Genomic DNA, 16,549 nt, shown 5'->3' with positions numbered 1-16,549 from the left:
GGAATGATTCTGTTACAGTTTCCACTAAGCTACAGAATCTTTGACTTGCTCCTACTTTCTGGGGGCAAAAATATGTACCCCATATGGAGCAGAGAGGGTGTGGGTAGAGTGGAATGGTAGGCCTGGCAGGAAAAGAGCATATTCTAAGCTATCATACTTTTATTTGGTTTAGTAATGATGTTAAATTTGCTTTTATTTCATTTTGTTTCATATGTACTGAATGTTTGTGTGTTTGTTGTAGACAGCAGAGACTGGAAAAACATGGGAAATTCAGGTTCAGAAATTCTCAGAGACCCAGGTTAATAAGACAACTTAAATACTATGGCCCATGACAGCTTAGACCTTGAGACCTGGAACTGGTTTAGCTTAAGCAGGAAAAGAAACTGTCCTTTGTGCACTGATTATCAATGATTGGGAATCTCTGCATCCCAAGCTTTAGTTACCAGGCAGAAAAAAAACTATTTGGAGAAAGTAAAGCAATGGCTGAATCTTCCCAATTTCTCCTCCTAGTAGACGGTCTTGAGTAGAGGAAAGGAAAAGGAAAGTCTGTGGCCTCTAGAATTAGGAACACTGAAGTTATGAGCAATCCCTAGCCCAAATGCTTAATCCCCCTATACAGAAATATCTAAATCAGAAATCTCTGCAAAAGCTCCTTGGCCTGCCGTATTTTTCTCCTCCTTCAAGCTGGCCCCAGAAATGTGATGTCTGGCTATAGAAAACTGATATTAAACACAGTCGTTGATATTTAAGCTTAATTACCATGCAGCAAAGTAACAATTACGCATATCATTAAATGTCAACTGCTCTTGAAAGCTTTATTTGGTTACAGTAGTAAAATACCCATATAAGTTTAGCCTTTGTAGTTTGTTGCTTATACAGCATGTTCATTTGCTTGCAACTAAAAAAATTAAAGGGAATATTGCTCTCTATTGACTATGTATATAATAAGAAGAAGTTCAAAAATTTCATTTAGACTAATGTACTTTCCAAGCAGTTATGGGTTTCAAATTTATGGTTCAAAGAAGACTACCACAGAAAACTTCTGGAAGAAACTGAGCAATACCTCACTTGGTTTTTAAAACTTAATGAGACACCCCCCTTATACTTCTGCCTACTCCATCTATTTTACCTGATTTCCTCTCAATTATTCCTTTTGCCTCATTTCAAGTGAAGCATCCCACCATCTTATAAAAATGCTTCCTTTATGTGCTACAACATCCACATTACCATATATCAAAACACTTTTGTAAAATCTGTATGTTAGGCTGGGGTAGGACAATAATCTTAATATACCAAGGTTGTAGTTTATGATTATTAAAATAAATAAGAAAAAAAAAAAACAGTGGAATGCAGTGAGACAAAAAGAAAACATGAACAGTAAAAATCTTAAAGAATTTATATTTCCCCCAAATCAGAAGTTCTCTAATTTTAATACACAGCAGATTCATGGATCCCCCCACAGGTCTAAGAAATCTGAATCTCTGGAGAATGATACGCATTCTAATGATTACCTCAGGTACGGTTACAAGCAGTTCATAAGTCATGTTTTGAGAAATGCTATCCTAAAACAGAATAATTTAAAAGAGTACAGGCATATTTGTATATAATTATATGCTTAGCAAAAGTAATATATAAAATGAATTTTAGAAATAAAAGCAGATAAAGAATAACACTTTAACAGAAAAATGGGAAAAGGACATAAATTTACAAAAGAAATACAAATAGCCAACACATGAAAAGATATTCAACTTTACAGATAATAAAAAATGCAAATAAGCGATAACATCATATTGGCCAATCAGATGGGCAAAATAATAATGAGAGAATAGTACAGGAGAGGGTGCAGGGAAAAGAACATTTTCAACATTCCAACATTTTCAAATACTATTGGTAGGAATGTATCCTAGTTGGTATTTTAAAAATGGCTACTTACATCAAAAGCCCTTAAAATGCGCACAATGTGATTCAGCAAATCTATAATTTATTCTAAGTAAACACACAAGTACAAATGACGCATAATCAAAATGTTAGTATAACACTTTATAAAATAAAAAACTTGAAACAACCTAAAAGTCTACCAACAAGGGATTCGTTAAACTATGGTACAACCACAGGATATTATATAGTCATATTGTATAGTCACTAAAAATAACAAGTCTGTATTTATTGACATGGTAAGGGAGAAACAGTAAATAAAAAATAAAAGTTTACAAAACAGCATATGTGTCTCATTTTTGTCAAAAATATAATTGCTCTGAGATTTTACAAAAGAACCTATGGTACTTTATTTTATGTGTGGAATAATTAACTCTGCTAAATCTATGAATGTGTGCTGACTAGCTGACAAGAATAAATACTAGCTGAATCACTGATTTATTGGCTGCTAATTAAGCAACAAGCTAAGGGACACACTACTGCCTTATTGTAGGTAGCAAGAAGAGCAAAAAAGTGATGACCAATGTAGTACGAGTCAAAAACTGATTTACAATATTGAAAAATATCAGATCACCTATCACCTAACTCGAATGGTATGCACACTTAAAAAAAATTTTTGATATATATTCCAAATCGTTTTTGAGTAACATAATGCAATTTCTTCTTCTAATTAGGATCATGTGAGTGTGCACAGCAAAGTCATTTTTCCTAAGGTAGCACCATTCATGGAAAAGCTGTAAGTTGAAGTTCCAGACATGTAAGACGCGGAGAAGACTCCAGATCCAAAGAGATCCTGCCAAAATAATACCAATTCATTAAATAAAGGTTAACAGTCCTTTTGGCATGCTGACTGATATTATATTTTTTACTATAGGAATCTTCAGAATCTCAACTAAATAAAGGGTTAACACAACTAGAGTGAACAGCTTCATGGTCCAGGGCCCAGCAAAAAGTGAGTGATATGGCAATAGTTACTCATGCCCCACCTGTGGGAAAAGAGGCACATTCATTTCTCCATAGAGCAATATAAGATATTTGGAAAACTGATTTCAGATTAAGTTACTTTATTATTATTTCATCAGAAAACAAAAAGAACTAGATAATTTAAACCTCCATTTTAATTTTTATGAATGTGTAACATCAAGAATCTGATGTTCCCCAATTACCAGTTTTCTTTTGATGGTAAAAAGTAAAAGCCCTTAAAATAAAATAAGCTGAGTATTTGTCCTGAAGGACAGCAATAAACGGGAAGGGATGCAATCTTAGAAGACTGTCTTTCCAGGCTGGCTGTAAAGCCAGACCCAAAGAACTCAGGCGGGAAAAGCAGGAAGTGGCAAGTGTGAAGAAGAAAGCAGGCTGAATCCCAGAAGAAACAACGACAAAAGTGGGCTTGGAGGGCTTGTCAAGAGGGTCCTGCAACAAAAGATTATGTTCAGCAATTCTATTCGAATTCACACCCTCTGTACAGAAAGTGATCTGTTTCATCATTCTCAAATTAGATTTAATTTTCTTGACACCCTATAATGTAGACAACATTCTGCATTTCCAATTCAGAAATACCATCTAACGGTTGCCTCACACACAGTAGCTACAGTGAGAACAAGAGAGATATTCTTTGTTTTCTTTCAGAGTAGTCTTCTAAGAATGAATTGCAAGGATTAGCAATGACTGCCTCTAAATAACAGTTTCTTCTCTCAAGGAAATTACTGTCTTGTTAGAGAGACAAAATATACACTCAGAGCATACTCACTGCTCTAAGTGTTACATTCCTTTTCCCAAAACCTGTCAGGTCTTTGGCCTTTTGTTTTCCACATATTATTTAAAAAAAAAAAAAAATCACTGTCAAACTATTGTCTCCTAGTTGCTAAAAGAAAGTTTATATAGCTTCATATTTAATTCATAAGGCCTAGATTTCTATTAATCTCAGAGTGGGTATCCCTTTTCTGATCCTTCCTACTTCATCTCTTTAATTTTTAAAATCTATCTTGTCATCTACTGATTACAACAAATAGCCTAATCTTCTAATATACTGAGGGATAGTGCTTTAAAAAAAAGCAAACAGGAAAAACAAACACATCTGGGTTCAAAATTAAAATAAACAGTAGGCATCAAAATTGAATTCATTTTAAAAATTAGAAATTACTTTTAAGACTAAAGAAAGCAGATATTTTAAAACTGACCTGAAAACAAAATTGGAAAGTTAAAAGATGGCCAGATTCTGGACTGAAAAAAAACCAGGTTGAAATTCCAGCCCAGCTTCCCTTTCCAATTAACATCTGTTCATCAGAAAATTGTCTAATATCAAGGCCCTGATTTTGCCCTTAGCAAGGCTGTATGGTTTGTATGCTTTGACTAGAAAATTATTTCTGTGAGATAAAACTTATGGACCAAGATTTGGGTTTTTTTTTTTTTAAGCCTACAAGCCTAGTTATATTCATCTTAAACTTCACCAGCAATGCATTCCTTGGATCTACCAAAACTGTCAATAGTTCTCAGCATAATGAATTGGAAAGCAAAGAGACAGAAGCCATTTTTGACAAACTCCTTCCTAACCAGTGAAGAGTTGTGACTCTTCAAACATTTATTCCTAGGCTTGTAGAAAGGACACTATTAAAAATCTTCATTTTTTTTTTCCTCAAGACCCTGCCACATCTTTTCCCAAATCTATACTGAATAATTTCTTCAGTACATATTTTCCAAACCATTCTTTTTATTTGCATTATGCTCTTTTTGTAGGCAGGTGCAACTTTAAGCAGCCATAATTCTAGTCTTAGGGGTAAAAAAAAAACCTTGAGACCAACACCACCCCCTGCCCCCTCCCCGTTCCCCCCCACCCGAAAGAAAGTAAAGATGTAGAAGGACTGTTTCCTACTACCCTTCTCCTAAAGAAAATACAGTCAGTAGCAGCCTAACATCAACAAACCAATATGCTCAGAATAAGTTTGAGTATAAAATCTTACAGTTTTACTAACAAACTAACATGAAATTTAAGTTGCGTAGAGGTATTTTTTCCGGTCAAGTGGGAAACAGAGGACTTACTGTGAGTTAAAAACTCCTCTCTCCTCCCCAATGATAAAGCTTTCTCACTGTACTCTACAAAGAAAGCGTGCCTTATTATGAAGTTCCCCTCAACCCCCCTACTTCGAGTATCTCAATCATGGAACTCCCAAGAAAAATCCACCTCAATGTTCAAAGCACAAAATAAAACTCAAAGGAATGGAGTAGCTGAGAGGAGGAAAGGAATGAAAGAGCCTACAGTCCTTTCTTCTATTATCACAGGAAACTGTTATAGATTTGGAGAGATGTGAAGGTAGAGAATACTACCAGATTGGGGGATTAAAAAAAGACGTGGGAGGAAAGAGAAGTTAGGATGGTAGCCTTTATTAATTACTCATTTATTTTCCGATAGTTTCAAAGCATTTGGCGAAGACAAGGAATATGTTAGTTCACTAAATAAAAGGCAACGAGGTGACAGAAGGGCTGTATATTTTATCTTCAGCTCCATCCAAGCCCACCCAGTTACGCTTTTACACCTCTGTCCGACTCCCCCTAACTCTTAATCATTTTTCCCTTATGCTTTATGTTGTCGTTTGGTAGTTCAGATAAATGCGTTTTCTTTGCCGGAGGCAAGGGATAGTATTGATTTGCTTAACAGTACAGATGGAAAGCATTATCTTGAGGAGTAGCTGCTCCGTAACAGCACAGCTGGGGCTTTATCCATCGCGGCGACTGTCAGCCACCGCCGAGGCTCAGGAAGACCGAGGGAGGGTACGTCCCCAACGTCATCAGGCCTTTGTCTCCTTGCTCTTGGGGTACTGGCTTTGCAAAGTGACCCGATCAATTCCCATAAATAACATCACAGGTCTATCAAAAAACTCCTTTTGTAAAAGAAGATTTCTGTTTGGATACTTTTATACAGCAGTCATTTACGCAGCTGCGGCTCTGCTCTGCGACTGCATCTGCCTAAATCAGAAGGGAACCAAATACATTTCATTTTAAGACTGGGGGAAAAACAGCTCTTTTGTAGGGCATTTTTCAACTTCAAGTCCACTCCTATGCCTAAATTAATGGCATGTGCTTTTGTTCTTAGAAAAAACCCTTTCGTTCTCTGACAGAGGAGGCACCTAACTCCAAGCCCCCTGCGATTGAAAAAGCCCCCAGGAAGATGCTGAAAGGTCTCGAGCGGCCTCATCAGCGCCTGAGGCCATCTCCCAATCGCGCGGCGGTACCCACGGCGGGCGCGGCCTCGGAGGGGGCGGCGGGGGCCCGCGGGAGGGCGCGGCGGACTTCGCGAACTGACGGCACGGAGGGGACAACTTTTGGGCGCTGGAGAGAAGAGGTGGGCCAGAGGCTACAGCGACGTCCAGGGCTCAGGGACACGCTCCGCGGGTCTCGACCGCCCGCGCGCCGGAGCCCCGGGTGCATTGTCCTCCCCGCCGGCCGCCGCGTCCTCCGCCCGCGCGGCCGGCCCGCGGGCAGCGCCACCCGCCCCGGGCGCCCACCGGGGGAGCGGGCTCCCGCCCAGGCCCCGAGCCCAAAGGAGGGCTGGGCCGGGGATGGCGGAGAGCGAGCCGCCGTCCACACTCGCACAGGTTGCCCAGCGCGGGCTCCGGACCGAGAGGTTCATAATCCTCGCGGGCATCTGCGCCCCTCGGCCCCCAGCCCCAACTCGCCTCCTCCGCCCCCGCAGCCGACCGTCTAGTCCGAGGAGCCCCTCCGACGCCCGCCCCAGCCCGGCGCCCAAAGCTTTGTTTTGGCCGCGACGCGAATCACGATCCCTGAGGAGGCGGCGCCGGGGCTGCTGGCGGTTCCCCAGCACAGGGGCAGGCGGAGGAGCGGGCAGCCGCGGCGGCACCTCCTCACTCCCCCCGCTCCCCGCGCCCCTCTCCCGCTCCCAGCCGGGAAGCCGCGCGCCGCGGCGCTCACCTCACCCCTCGCGGCCCGGCTCCAGGGGGCTGCCGCGCCAGCCGGGGACGGCCGCCGGTACCTCAGGTGAGCCGAGCAGGCGAGAATCGCCGGCGCGCGCCTCGCAGTGACCGCGAGCTTTCGCGAGCGCTGGGGCGCGCGGCCCGGGGAGCGAGAGCGCGCGCGCGCGCACGCATCGCGCAGGCGCACTGCGCGCGCGCTCCCATTTTGAGCCTGGCTGCGGGGTGCTAGCTGGGCTTGCTTGGTTGTTCTCTGCCTCGCGCTGTGGGTGACGCCTTGCGCCCTCCTACCCGGCGGAGTGTGGAAGCGTTTTTCTTAATGCATTCAGCCCTCTTTGCAAACCTCTCCCTCCCTCCCCAGCTGAGACAGCGCAGCGACTCTCACCACCCGAGCCTGTGTTGCTATTAGTGCAAGACTGATAAAACCTGTTCTGAGAGCTAGTATGCCTGCCTCGGGACCTGGGGATTGGAAGTGGTCAAGAGCGGGTTACAGAGTGCTGAGGGTGGCACTGGGTGTAGGTAGAGTAGGCAACTGGCCTGTTGCAGAGCTCCACGCTGAAACAACAGAGCAGACAGGCTACCGGCCCGGGGACAGTGTATATCCTCTTTGCCAAGACCTTAGTGAACAGGTGGAGCTTGTGGTTATCGTGGCATTCCCCATCTTTTGCTCCTTAGGAAATGTTTCCCCTCTCTTTCTCTGCATAAACTGTTTTAAGGCTGAAAGAGTTCTCCGAGATCATCTAAACTCAACCTCTCATTTTTCAGACGAGGATAAGAACGCCCAGAAAGATTAAATGACTTAGCAAAGCCACTCAGCGTTTTAATGACAGATTCATTCAAAGCCAAAGCTATTTTTTTTCAGTGCATTGTTTTGCCTCCCTTTCTTTCTCTTCCTTTTTGTCCCTCTTCAACCTAGACTTCACGGGCATCATTTTGTTCTGTTAGCACACAGGACTTAAAGTAATATTGGTCCTACTGCACAACAATGTGAATGTACTTAATACTACTCAACTGTACAATTAAAAAATGGTTAAGATGGTGAATTTTATGTTATGTGTATTTTACCAAGATTTTAAAAAATATAGTGTTAATGTGTAACATTAAATAAATGTTAAATATGTAAATAAATATTGAGTATTGAGCTTGGACAGCCATAAATATAGTTTAACATCAGAAGGTTATCTACGGGGAAAAGCATAGTTAATGATATCTGAAGTGACAATTTTCAATGTTCTTAATGAATAAATACTTGTGTAGTAACATTTTTTTTAAAAAAACATAATGTTGATCCTTAGGCCTGATTCTAAGCAAGTCAGTGTGTCCTGTGGAGCCAACACAGCCACTACAGAGGGTGAATGAGGAGGCACGTAGCATATGTGAAAATCCGTGTTTGCCTGCGTTATGTATTTCCAGATCCCTTGTACCCACTAGACACATTTTTACGCAATTTACACACTGTCCTGTGAAAACTGTCAGGTATAGGACATATCATAGCTCACATGGGGAGGTGGGAATGGTGTAGGAATTATCACCAAATGTATCAGCATGATTAAATCTCAGAAATATAACTTTGAATGAAAAAAGCAAACTACAAGATACGTAAGTTATACCTCTTTAAAAACTCCTACCCATATTGTTTATGAGGCCAAACATATATATATATATCAAAAACAAAAAATGGACACATAGGCTACACACCAGTTTCACCACAGTGGTTGCCTCTAGGCAGGCAGAGAGGGTAATGAGGTCTGGGAAGTGTACAAAAGGGGCTTCGGCTGCTAATTACACACAGGAGGCCAAAATGTTAATATTTTTAAAAATTTCGGTGCGGGTACAGAATGTTTCTAATGTAAATCTGTAAACTTTTCTTTATGTTTGAAATGTTTCATTTAAAAGTAATGTTTAAGTATCTCAGACATTGAGCGGGCGTGCTCACCGTGAAGACATTGTGAATGGTGTCATTCAGTCTTGGGGTGGGGGTGGGGATCAGTAGTCAGACTGATGAGGTGCCCGACAAGAGGAGGCCCAGAATGTGCTGGTTGAGAGGCTGGACGAAAGGAACCTTATTTTCATGCATAAAATTTTCAAATCCAACAGAGATAAAATACGAAGCTTTCTTTTATCCCATCTCTTTTATTCGGTGCTGTAACCACCAATATAGAAAGTCTTTAATGAGCGGGAACTTCACAGAGAGACACAGCACGGTGTTAAACCTGGTCTCCTTCTGGATGAACCCGTTTTGAAACATAAATGTTAACTGGTAATACATGGTAATTTAGTATTGCATCTACATACCTCCCCCAGGCCACCCCCCCACCCCCGTGCCCACACCAAAGGCTTTGTTTATTCATTTACACACAACCTGGTCATGTGGAAAACCACCAGGCTGAAATTCAGACAACCTAGGTTCTAATTTCAGTTTGGCCACTTACAGATCCTTTGTTAACTCAAAGAAAGCAGCTATCTCAGTGAGCTTCACTTTTCTTCTTTTTAAGTTGGGGATATACAAATGCTGCCTACTTTAAACCTGAAACACAATACTAACATAGGGTTTACATTTGTTTAAGCTGGAGGAGTGTATAGTCTTATCTATTTTAAGAAACATAAGATAGTGAGGAAAGTCTTCTTTGTTGTCGTTGTCGCTGTTGCCATAAGAACTGCCTTATATTTACCAGGAAGCTCCGTATGGAATTTTGAATTTTTAGTTATTCTCCAGCACTTGTTTATAGTTCTATCACAGCAATTATCACTGTGGGCCTTACATTAGTTATTTACGCATTGAATTTTCCAGTCTTCCTCATCAGATTTCTCTTTTATCCTTGTATTCTCACTCCACCCCTTATTGCGTGGTGGGTGCTCAATAAATTTAATTAATACATTAGACTGCATTGTAAAATTTCCCAAATTTGGAGTTATTCTTATTAAGGCATGCCATCTGCTGGTTCCATAGTGTATCCGTCAGTCAGCCTGAATTCCTTAATCCAGTAAATTAAAACTCGTGTTGAAGCACTTGTGAGTTTGTGTGTTGGGCAATTTTCCCAGGTCTTTCTACTTCCTGTTGCAGGTCCTCTTCTTTCATTGAACCAGTCGCGAATTCTTTTTCCTCCAACCCTCTTTTACCTGTTGGCCACTCTTAAAACCTGGAAAAGTGGAGTTTGCATTTCGGAGCCCCGGAGTGACCAGAGCAATATAATTGGGCATGCTCAGTGGGTTGGCCTGGTTTGGAACATAAAGATGGCTTGAAACAGGGCTTTCAATGCTGCTTGTTTCGAGATTGGACGCGTCTTCGTCCTAGCATTATATTGGTAGTTTGCAGCCCCTCCCACCCTCTTGGCGCGCACATCTTTTTTCCTTTTATCCGTGTGCCCAATTTTGGAGCCAGCCCTCCTGGATCTCCTGGCCAATCAAGAGACCACACATTGTTGCCTAAGAGACCCCGGATGCCAGCGAAAGGATTTATGGATGGTGATTGGCCTACTGGAAGCTAGGAGAGGTGGGGGCTGGACAGAGTCAAAGAAAAAGCAACTATGACAACACCGGCGCTTGAGGCTTGAAGAGGAAGACGAGCTAAAAAAGGTGAGGACAGTGGGTAGTGCATGAAAAAGGTGGAGACTGTGTTTTGAGAGCTCCACTGTCAGATCCTCCTGAGCCTCACAAGCCTTGTCAGTGCTCCTGGGGATTACGTTTTGCTCCATTTCAGCTGCAGAGTGCCAGATGCTTCATACTTATGAAATTAGCAACCAACAAATAATTATTTCTATGCCTGTTAAGCACTAACTCTGTGTATTGTATTATAGTTTTTGCTTTGTTTCTAACTGGTTGACTATAAGATTAATTCATATTTATATCTAAGCATACCCTATTTCCTGATAATTTCCTGATAATCTCTAAGATTTCCTTCTCTGATGATACTGCAGTGTGCAATTGGTAAGTTGTGTGTTAGGAGAGAAACTCAATCCTATTCTGCTCTGTAAACTCCAAATAAAAATCTGATAATCCTGAGTGTAATCCTAGTACTCAATTCATAATGATCTGAGTTTCACTCTACATTTCCACTAGTTTTGATCCTTATACTGCGCCCCTCCACTGTTACATTCATTCATTCAGTTGATTTAACAAATATTTATTGAGCATTTGTTATGTGCTATGAGATTAAGATTCAGAGGAGCAGCATCACAAAAGCACATAAGCAAAGAAACATCAGAATTTTGTACCATTTTCTGTTGAGTGATCGGAAGTTCAGTGTGTCTGGGCAGATAGTGCATGAAGGGACAGATGGATGAGGCTGAAAAGGTCGATTGAGGTAATTTCATAGTGGATCTAGGCTTGCAGGCTAAGGAGTCTAGATATTTTGTGGCCGTTACTGAGCCTCTGAAGTTTTGTGAGCTTAAAAGTAACACGATCAAATGGTCTTTTAAAAAGCACCTCCCTAAATAGAATGGTGGTTACCAGAGGCTGGGCAGTGGGGGGAAAGGAGAGGTATTAATCAAAGGGTACAAACTTTCAGTCATAAGATAAATAAGTTCTGGAGACCTGATGTACAGCATGGTAACTATAGTTAATAGTAATATATTGTACACTTGAAATTTGCTAAGAGAGTAGATCTCAAGTGTTCTCACCACACACACAAAAGTGGTACCCATGGGAGGAGATGAGTATGTTAAATAGTTTATGGTAATCATTTCACAGTGTATACATATATCAAAACACGTTGTACACCTTAAAAATATACACTTTATTTGTAAAAAAAAAAAAAAAAGAAAGAAAAAACCCAACTCCCTAACAGTAGACTGTAAACTCCATTAAAGCAGACTCTTGTCTTTGTACCCTAACGCAGGCCTGGTAGGTCCTTAGTAAAGTTGAATAATGGTGACAGTGTAAAGAACGGCTTGGAAGATAGGATTGGAGGTAGTGGCCTTCCACTAGGAGGTGGAATTTTAGCAGAGGACCCATGCTTGCTGTTGAACATGGAACTAGAACCATACATTGGGGGCTAGGACTGTAGGCCCCCTTTCTGCCTTTTTATCCAAAGAAAAATTAAAGATGAACATTCAAGGACAGCCGTTAAGGGGGAAAGAGGTCACAAAAAAGCAACAGCAAGCTTTATATGTGAAAGGAGGGGAAGACAGAAGCTTTGTCTCATTGATGGAGTGGGGACAATTATTTTTTGTGTGTGTTGTATAGAAGTGTCTGTCTTTGGAATAGTCCTGAGTGGTCTATACCATGAACATGTGTGTGCATGCAGATGTGCACACTTCCCATCTTCCGGAATGGAGGAAGGAGGAAAAAGTTGAAAAAAGGTAATGATGAAAAACAGGGCAGGACATCTCCATTTGCATGTTTCAGCAGGACTGTGTTACCAGGAGAGCTGTTTCTCCTGGCCAGAACCATCCCCTAGAAAACCAAACTTTCCTCAAGTAATTTTGAAGAAAGCCTAATTCAAATAATTTCTACCTCTAAGGAACCAGGAAAAACAACCAGTGCAGGGCCTTGGGGAGACCCTAGAAAAGCTACTTCACCCAATTTAAAAACTGTAAGAGCTGTCCCGGTGGCGTAGCGGTTAAGTTCACGCACTCTGCTTGGGTGGCCCAGGGTACACTGGTTTGGATCCTGGACAGGGACCTATGCACCACTCATCAAGCCATACTGTGGTGGCGTGCCACATACAAAATAGAGGAAGATTGGCACAGATGTTAGCTCAGAGCTAATCTTCCTCAAAAAAAAAAAGTGCCTACCTTGTTTCTTATACAAACTGAGCAGAGAGAAAGACAGAGTTTCTCAACTTACAGCAGGAGTTTTTACCCATGGTGAGCAAAATTTTATGTTCATGTGCATTTTTCTACGGAGAAGATTCATAACTTTCATCATATTCTCAGAGTTTTATGGCCCTCAAAAAAAAAGATTAAAAACAACTAGTTTAAAGAGAAGAAACGTCAAATGTAAATAAATAGCAAAAAAAAAGAGAAATATGTAATGTTTAGCTTGGCAGATCTAGACTCAGTGACCATGCTTTGTATCTGTAATTTGCCTGCTCACAGGTACTTTCATAACTGCCAATTAATAATACTGTAATGAGGGACCAGCCTGCTAGCTTAGTGGTTAAGTCCATGTGCTCAGCTTTGGCGGCCCAGGGTTCACCAGCCCAGATCCTGGGTGCAGACCAAGCACTGCTTGTCAAGCCACGCTGTGGAGGCATTCCACATAAAATAGAGGAAGATTGGCACAGATGTTAGCTCAGCAACAATCTTTCTCAAGCAAAAAGAGGAAGATTGACAACAGATGTTAGCTCAGGGCCAATCTTCGTCACACACAAAAATATTAATAATTGTACTGTAATGAAATCATTTCTTATACCTTTTTCAGCTTAGCTAAACGTGTGACTTAGATAATTAGCTGTTAGGGGCTGAGAAGAATGTGAGGGCCAATCTAAGCTCTCTTTATTCTAGTGGTAAGGTGGCAGCAGGCAACTGCAAGAAGGTATTGTCTGACGATGCCCCTGAGCTTTTAAAACATTGGCTTTATCTTCAGCTATAACTTAAACCTGAGAGAGAATATTACATGTCAAGTGAGACCCCAAATATTTGAGAGCTAGCATGTGAGCGAATCCCCTATCAGCCAAAAACTAATGATTTTTTTAAAAAAATGGTCCAATATTTGCTGCTGCAGAATACTTTTTGGAGCTTTAAATGTTTTCCACCTTAAAGTGTTTTGCTGTGGCCCTCTAAAGGACAAGTTTTTGTTGTTGTTTTGTTTTGCTTTTTTTTGTGAGGAAGATTAGCCCTGAGCTAACATATGTGCCAGTCTTCCTCTATTTCGTATGTGGGATGCCTCCACAGCATGGCTGACAAGTGGAGTTGGTCCGTGCCTGGGATCTGAACCCATGAACCTGGCCAACCAAAGCGGAGCGTGCAGAACTTTAAGCACTTGGCCAGGGGGCGGTCCCAATAAAGGACAAGTTTTTTTGTGTTTTTTTTTTAAAGATTGGCACCTGAGCTAACAACTGTTGCCAATCTTCCTCCTTTTTTTTTCTTCTCCCCAAAGCCCCCCAGAACATAGTTGTATATTTCAGTTGTGAGTGCCTCTAGTTGTGGCATGTGGGACACTGCCTCAGCATGGCTTGATGAGTGGTGCCACGTCCGTGCCCAGGATCTGAACTGGCGAAACCCTGGGCTGCTGAAGCAGAGCAGGCGAACTTAACCACTTGGCCATGTGGCTGGCCCCCAGGACAAGTTTTGAGGCACTCTGTAAATGATAGGAAGTTCCAAGAAAAGCTGCAGGAAAATTATTTTTTATTGAGGGCACCTATCTCTCGGGCATTTGGGACCCTTTTCCTCTAATCTTCACAACAGTAGTTGAGGGTAGATCTATGCATCCTTATTTTACAAATGAGGCAACTGAAGCTCAGATAGATTAAATAACTTGTGAAAAGTTATGCGGCTAGTAAGTTTTAGAGCCAGGATCAAAGCTGTATAAGATAAAAAAATTTTGGTTGTAAACAACAGAAATAGATTCTGGCTAATGTAAGCAAAAGAGGAAATTTATTGCAAGGATATCAGGTGGCTCACAAAATGGACAAGAAAGGACAAGGGGCATTTGAGGGATGAGGCAGCAGGAGCAACTTGACAGAGCACCAGTGCTACTGTGAGTGACCACCTCAGCTGTAAAGTAAGGATGAGCCAACATCAGTCCAACTGGCCTAGCTTGGCCTTACAACCACCTCTTGGCCAGGAAAGGGAAGGCCACCTTGATAAGCCAACCCAGCAGACTCCAAACAATGAGGAAAAAGTAATTCCTCATGGAAATTAAGTGCTTTAATCAAAGGAAGGCAGACATATACTGGGCATCTAAAAACAGCCCATTTTCTTCAATAAACCCAATCTATCCATCTCCAAAGACTTGGCTTTGTCCATTACACCATTCTACTTCTTAAATATGGTATCATGTCAGAACCCTTGTCATTTAGATGTCAGAAAGTTAAGAGGGGAGGAAGAAAGTCACAAGGGACAAGGATGGAGTATTTTATATTGCACCATGATTTTATAAATTAAAATATTTCTTTCTGGTCAATATGGTATATTCTTTGCTAGGAGTGATTCTGGATTTTCCTCTGTGGGCCAATGAAAATAAAATAGAGTTAAACAGACCTGGATCTGATTCTGAGTTCCACCACTTACTGTCTGTGTGATCTTGGGCAAGTCGTGTAACTTCAATGAGACTCATTTTCTTCATGTATAATGAGCTTAAACCCACCGCCTCACCAGATTGTTACAAGCTTTAATTGAGCATATGTATGAAGAGCCTGACATATAAAATACTCTCAGTAAATGTTCTTTCTCCCAATTCCCTCTCTCAACATACTAAAAGATTATAGTATTAGTACTTTTAGTATTCTGAAGATTATATGCTTCTTTTCTTCTGATAGGTGAAGTTTTTCTTGTGGAAGAATATCCAGTTATTTCATGATGGCATTTGCACCTCCAAAAAGCATAGATGGTCCCAAAATGCAGACAAAGATGAGTACCTGGACACCTCTAAACCATCAGCATTTGAATGACCAGGTAAGTGATTAGAGCTATTTTATCAGTTGTATCCGTGCCTTAAAGAAAAAATGTGTTAAAATTTTGGGTTATCAAAATATGAACAGGAATTATTTAGGATTGTGTAATGGATGAAAAAAAAGAAGGATTTTTCCCAAAAACTTATATTGAGCTCTTGCTATATGGGCAAGGCTGGCGATAGACGGACTCCCTGACTGTGATGAAAATGTCTTAGATTTGTTCTTTCTACCACTGTCACTCCTCCTCTCTCTCACTCCAAATGCCTTTTTTCTTCCAACACTGGTGCTCTGCTGGAACCACCAGGATTGATAAAGGAGAGGATAGTCCATGAGGAGTTCCCAAACAACAGATTTTCTTGCTAGAGCTATGCTTACTGGATAATGCTGCATATTTAACCAAATAAATAAAATGAATAAATCGCAACCAAGCACTCACATTACTCAGGTTCTCCTAAGAAGTTTATTTCCTGCTTGCATTCTGGGGAGGCATTATTAGAATACAGTAAACAAAGGCTTGCAGGAGTGGGAAGCTTACTATCGTACTGGGGTATGAGATTGGCCAACCTCTGGGGATTTCTATCCCTGCTTCAGTTAGGGGCAGAATTTACCAACAGATCTGTGAGCATCTATTACAAGGACCACAAATAGTTGGCAGTAAAGTACAATCAAAATCAATAAAACTGACCTCATTATCTTGCTTCTACACACTAGTTCCTCTCCCTGGTGAAAGGCACCACTTTACATTCAAGTCACTCAAGCGAGAAATCTTCCTTCTCCCTGTCAGGTCTGGGATTTGGTTTTCCCCAATTTACAAGCTAATAGCTTAGCCTGTTACTTATGGCCGAAGACACTACTGTTTCACAGTAAAAGACACAAGGTTCTTGGGTCAGAGACAAAGAACTTTATGACTCACAGTGCAGCAAGCAGCATGAGCTTCATGTTTGCATTGGTTCTCCTTGCCCACCTTGTCCCACAGGAGTGATGCAGAGGGCCCAAATAAATATTATACACACCATGGGTTTGCATCACAGCTGATGAACAATGAGCCCAAGGAATCCACTGCTTTTACTGTAAGCAGTAAGCAAGCCTACCCTCAGTCCCTAATGAGGCCGTACCTCATTGCTCAAGGTTG

At 41.4% G+C, this 16,549-nt stretch overlaps 2 protein-coding genes across 9 annotated transcripts in view; one reads left to right on the top strand and one right to left on the bottom strand.

Annotated features, from left to right (window-relative positions):
• Positions 1 to 7,134, bottom strand: part of FZD3 (frizzled class receptor 3) — an 86,712-nt gene extending 79,578 nt beyond the window's left edge. The window contains exon 1 of one of the 4 annotated variants that reach the window (XR_011537697.1): positions 6,862 to 7,013. The gene's annotated coding sequence lies outside the window, so the exon portion shown is untranslated. Of the gene's footprint in view, positions 1 to 6,861 lie in introns of all 4 variants that reach the window. The other 3 variants (XR_011537698.1, XM_070611357.1, XM_070611356.1) reach the window with 3 other exon arrangements.
• The window catches only part of FBXO16 (F-box protein 16), a 67,336-nt gene continuing 57,525 nt past the window's right edge, over positions 6,739 to 16,549 (top strand). For 4 of the 5 annotated variants that reach the window (XR_011537699.1, XM_070611367.1, XM_070611368.1 and 1 more), the window contains exons 1-3: positions 6,739 to 6,927; positions 9,925 to 10,436; positions 15,283 to 15,418. Coding sequence is in view for 4 of the 5 variants with exons in the window: in XM_070611367.1 (XP_070467468.1) it covers positions 15,320 to 15,418 (99 nt within the window). In the remaining variant the exon portion in view is untranslated. The remainder of the gene's footprint in view (positions 6,928 to 9,924; positions 10,437 to 15,282; positions 15,419 to 16,549) is intronic. The other variant, XM_070611370.1, reaches the window with a different exon arrangement.

The sequence above is a fragment of the Equus przewalskii genome, chromosome 2 (genome assembly GCF_037783145.1).
Source record: "Equus przewalskii isolate Varuska chromosome 2, EquPr2, whole genome shotgun sequence".
Lineage (NCBI taxonomy): Eukaryota > Metazoa > Chordata > Mammalia > Perissodactyla > Equidae > Equus > Equus przewalskii.
This window is presented reverse-complemented; position numbering and strand designations above follow the sequence as displayed.